The sequence below is a fragment of the Uranotaenia lowii genome, chromosome 2, assembly GCF_029784155.1.
Source record: "Uranotaenia lowii strain MFRU-FL chromosome 2, ASM2978415v1, whole genome shotgun sequence".
Taxonomy (NCBI): Eukaryota; Metazoa; Arthropoda; class Insecta; order Diptera; family Culicidae; genus Uranotaenia; species Uranotaenia lowii.
The window spans coordinates 45,919,747-45,925,174 of NC_073692.1; the positions used below are offsets into that span (position 1 = coordinate 45,919,747).

At 37.9% G+C, this 5,428-nt stretch overlaps 1 protein-coding gene across 1 annotated transcript; it reads right to left on the minus strand.

The window, feature by feature from the left end:
• Positions 1–1,114: 1,114 nt before the first annotated feature.
• Positions 1,115–2,480, minus strand: LOC129748516 (metaxin-2-like). The gene is made up of 4 exons (XM_055743165.1): positions 2,166–2,480; positions 1,735–2,081; positions 1,426–1,667; positions 1,115–1,359 (listed from the first exon to the last, which is right to left on the minus strand). The coding sequence occupies exons 1-4, from the start codon at positions 2,209–2,211 to the stop codon at positions 1,191–1,193; spliced, it is 804 nt and encodes a 267-aa protein (XP_055599140.1). The 5' UTR covers positions 2,212–2,480; the 3' UTR covers positions 1,115–1,190.
• Between the last annotated feature and the right edge of the window lie 2,948 nt (positions 2,481–5,428).

Genomic DNA, 5,428 nt, shown 5'->3' on the forward strand with positions numbered 1-5,428 from the left:
GGTTGAAAAAAATAATCGTTCAATCAGGCAAGATTATTTTACTTAAATTAATTCCATTTCAAAACTATTTTCAGGATAAAAAAATTGAGAACCTTTTGTTCAGTGCAAAATAATAATCTGATTATCTTGAGCCAACCTTGAGTAAAACTCTTTTAAGCCCATATGGTTGTATAAGGGTCTTAGGATGGGCACTTCAGAACCTCCTGTAGGTGGGCCTTTTTACTCTTATAGGTGTTATATAAATGTTTTAATGGGGTTTATATAACTAAACATTGTTTTATAACGAAGTTTTGAAGTGCACTTCCAGATTTTTATAAAACTTAAATTGTTACTTGGGCTATCTTCGTCATCCTCAGTTGAGGGGATCAACCCCCCGCCTTCGCTCATATTTCTTCACACGAACACGAATGTCCAATGTTAAAAATATGAACGAAGCAAACAATGGTCGAAATAAAGAGAAATAGATAGTAAAAAGAAAAAGTGAAAAAGAATGAAAAAGAACTTACAATTTTTTTCAAGCACTTCTTAGTAAGCTAATTTTTTTGAGTGTTTTTTTCCTGGTACACAACCACGTGTTCTTCTGTCGATCGCAGCTGGCCCTGGCGATGACGACGGCAATGATGTTTTTTCCTCGGTTGATTGATGATGATTCGATTCACCGGGAGGGAATGACCAATCGAATTCAGACTTGTGCAATGCTTCCGTTATCCGAACACGGCAATTAATACCGGATTATCGGACAACCGCCCATACAGTAATCAAACCTGGATTGGGAGGAAACTATTTGCACTCCTCTGCTGATGGTCCTGGTGCTGATGGTGACGACAAGACAGCCTGATGTTCCAGCCAGATGTGGGGATTGCGCACCAGCGCTGCCGGGGGAAACACAGCTTGTCCTTTCCGTTGCTGAATGGATTCGGCAATTGACGACCGAATGATGCAGGATAACTGCTTGTGGGAACTTAAAACTTTTTTTTCACTTCTGCGTGTATTAAGCACCGATATGTAGCGAAACGAAAATACATCCGCACTTGCCAAGCGACTGAGATGGAGATTTCGGCTGTTTATGTTCACGTAATAATACTGAGTGCTAATTTTCAAGTAATGCATAACTGTTTAATTTACTCCACTAAAAGCATTTCAAAATACATAGAACAATTACCTCAACTAGCAGGTTCAAGGGATAATATTTATGTCGGCCGTTTCCGTGCTTTATTGAAGTATTCAGCATTAATGTTTTTGCAGAACCGAATCAAATTCTCGTACTTATTGATCGTCACAGCTAGAACATCATTCGGCAGAGTCATGGTGAAAATGCTAAACAAATGACCGAACACCAAGGCATCCAGTTCTATAGGCCTGAAGAAAAAAAATCGCTTATTAGTATATCCTCACAATTGTTAGAATTCTTCCATAGCGTTTTACTTGGCACCGCAAAAGTACTTTTGATCGCCCAACAGATTACTCAGAGTTTTGCAAAGCTTTTCCACCTTTTTGATGACGTTCTCCAAGGACAGATTCAAATATTCGTTAACGCCTAACTGTCGCCGAGCCGACATCAGTTTACGGAAATTTTGAATATGATTTAGCGGAAATGGATACACACAACCATTTCTTACGAAGGTTACTTCCTTTCGAACCTCGGTATCCACCCAGCTGATATATTGCTGTAGAAAAAGAAACCCGCATGTTAGTGGCTCCAGCTAGATTGGTTAGAAAAATCTAAAACTATACCTCGGCATTAGTGAAAATATTTTCCACCAGGCAAACATAGGTTCGTATATCTTTTTTGGTGTTCTCGTCGATGTTTTTGCTCAGGGAATAGCCCTTCTGCTCGACGAAGTGTAGGATCTGTTCAAACTCGGCATTGATGAAATTTTCGACCTGCAGAACCGGGAGTTTGGTCCGTTTGCCACCGGGCGACATAAATTCGGCATTGGCCCGCTGCTCCACCTTGAACGGAAGATTCAACATGATCAGGTAGGTACGCACCGCCAGACAGCTGGCATTCTCGGCCAACAGTATCTGTTCTTCTTCATAGGGCTGATAGAGGACGGCCGCATCGGGCCACGGTTGTGAACCTGAAGTTAAATAAAAGGTGGATGGTTCATCATCTTTTAGAAACTGAGATACTGTTTTCGCATGTCAACCGAAGGAATACATACCTATGTCTTTATTTTTCATATATTCACTGGAAAATGTACTCAACATTTTGTCAAAAATTTGCGATCAATGCTGACTTTGGTTTACAAAATTCGGGTTATGTAAAGCCGCTTTAAAACAAAACAGTTGAGAAAGTAAACAGTACCGCTGTAAACAAACAGGCATATGGACATTATCAAATGTTAGGTGTGTTCAGTCATGGCTCAATTGGTCCAAAACGATTGGAAATTTCTTCAGAAATTTAATTAATATCACGAAAACTTTTGTTCAATAAAATTCAACACTTTTCTCCTGCTAACTTGAGTTCATTTTTCTTGAACCGCTTTAAAATTTAGGCGTAAGATTTGAAACAAAAGTAGAGTGAAGAAAATTATATACTTAGAAGAATTTAAGAAGGGCAAAAGAAAGAATACAGAACCGAGAAACATAGCAGGAAAGATTTTTTGAGGGAAGGACGAAATTAAACAAGAACAAAACAAAAAATACAAGAGGTAAAAAGAATGAAAAAACAAACACAACATAAAAATGACGAAATCAAGCAGAATGGCAGAAATGAGCAAATGTTTAACCCCTCATTTCCTAAAGTGACTAATTTGTAACAATTAAAAATAGTTTTTTTCATTTTAATGATGTACTATACAGCATCTCAAACTATTTAAACTAATTTTGAAGATAAAAATAAAAAAATCATTGGATGAAGGGTTAAGATACAGTACGAAAAAAGTATACCATGACATAAGTGAAGGATTTATCTATACTGAAGAAGAAACGCCGTAAGCTAGAAACAACCACAGAAGTAAGAAGAACAGAACGAAACAGGAGCATTACAATACAAGGAAATTCAAAACATTGTGAAAAAGAAACGGAGATTGAAACAGAAAGGACTAAGATAAAAATTTATCCTTAAAGTAAAACATGTTAAGTTGGATTGAAAAAAAATTAAGTAAGTATATGTTGCAAGCGCCGTGTCGAATCCCTCGGCCGGTGGCTGTCGATCATCGACATCGAGACGTCAAGAAGTGGAAAACGTCAAATGATTGCGACGGAAGCAAAGAGGAGAGAATAGTTTTCGGATTGGCAAAGGTTCAGCAAATAACGTGTCTAGTTTATAAAATTTACATTCTTCTATATTTCAAAGCTATCTGCATTAAAGTTTATATTCGTTAAGGTTAGTACATTTAAATCATAAACTGCTCCAAATTTATTATTATATTCATTCGTTATATCGATTAGACCGAGGCTGCGAGAGGAGTTATAAAGTTCAGGATAGTTGTGCATAGTGGTTATCACTTCACGATACGGTGAGCCATAGTTTGAATGATTATTTTGCATCGTAATACTAAGTTTATTAATCCAAATAGGACCCTTTACATCCCGAGTCGATGGGAAAAAACTTATGAAAGGAACATAAATGAACACTAAATGTAAGTTTGGACTGATTGTTAAAATTTCTAAAACTAACCTTCAACATATTTCCGCAGGAGAATTTTAATCGTCCTGTAATAAACCGATTACAAATTCCAGAAGAACGTTCTTTCATTCCCAAGTTGGCTTCAATCAACATTTTAAAATTCTCATTTATCGGTTGAGATGCCGGGTCCCGGTTCGAAGAAATCATCCCGATCAGCGCAGAAGGAAACTGACGGCGATGATGATGCAATTATTCCTGCGATTGAGATCATAACCTCGATCAGGGATGCCAGGTGTTGAGGATAAAAAATCTGGGCAATTTTGAAAAAAAGTCTGTGCGTGTCTGTGCACAAGGAAGATATCACAAATTTGGTAACAAGAGTTTTGCCGATGCGTGTGAGCGGGGGGGGGGGGGGGGGGTGTATTCGGGTTATTTTCGAGTTGAGAACTATATAACTAACACTGTTTCCTATCCCGTACCATGCCAGTCTTATTTAAAAGAAAAGTTTAATGAATGATTGGTCGAATACCCATGAATACAAGCGAGATTTACAGTCTAATCTGGCACTTACGGATCAAATTCGATACATGAATATCGATTTCATCACTACATTTTGAAAGTCTGTAAAATCTGGGCACTCCAAGCAAAAATCTGGGCAAAATCTGTGTCTGACCAATATCTGGACGAAGGGTCAAAAGTCTTGGTTTTACAGACAAATCTGGGCACCTGGCAACCCAGACCTCGATAGAAGATGGTAAACAATCATCGGAGAACACGATAGTGGAATTGATTGATGATCGTGTTGAAATACAATTATCACTACTCCATATACTTGTACATCCCTAGTTTGTTTGTCGCCTTTATTAGCCCACTGGGCATTTCTTATTCCTTTGTCAACTCACTCGTTAAAAACCTCTTAGAGAATAAACACGCGTTTTCGTTTTGATCTGTAAATTAGATCTCGTGTTTCTTCCGTCCGAAAACCCGATTCTTATCAGGTTATGGCCCCAGTTGACGCCAATTAGTTTCGGTTAAAGAATCGGTTGTTAGTAAAACGTATCCGTAAAAATGGAACGCGAAGAGGAACGAGATTTTATTCGCGTGCAGTTGTTCGACGGAACCAATTATCCGGCGTGGAAATATCGAATCCTCGTTGCGCTTGAAGAACACGATCTTCTTGAGTGTGTTGAGCAAGAGATTGTCGATTGCGCGGATGTAGTGGTAGACCCGAATGATGAGCCAGACGTGAAACATCGGAAGGAGCGAAATCTGGCAGTACTGCAGAAGAAATACCGGAAGTGCAAATCTCTTCTAGTCTCGCGAATAAGTGATGCTCAAATCGAACACATACAAGGACTCCCCACTGCAAAGGCAATTTGGGATTCTCTTGCTGCTGTGTATGATAGGAAAAGTGTTGCGAAAAGAATGCACTTAAGCCGGCAATTAAAGGAGTTAACATCCCGAATAGAAAAGTAAGGTGAAAAAACCATGAATTTCATTTTCACTCTACCATGTATTATATGGTCGACACTAAATATATCATGGTTGTGAAACCTTGAATGCACTGTGAACTTCAACGTTTTTGACAATAAAATTCATTGTTTTGGCAAAAATTACCATGAAAAAAGGGGGTTGTTAAGCAACTTAACCATGAAAAAATCAACTTTTTTCCATACATTAGAAAACACAAAACTATTTAGTTCATGGTTATTACAGCTTCCAGTTTTTCTAATGGGAAACTTGAAATTTACTGTTTTTGATGGTATTTTCATCGTATCTACAAAGATGAAAATCACGATATTTGCATGATATTAATTTCATTAGTCAAATAAATTTAATCAAAATTAATCAGTT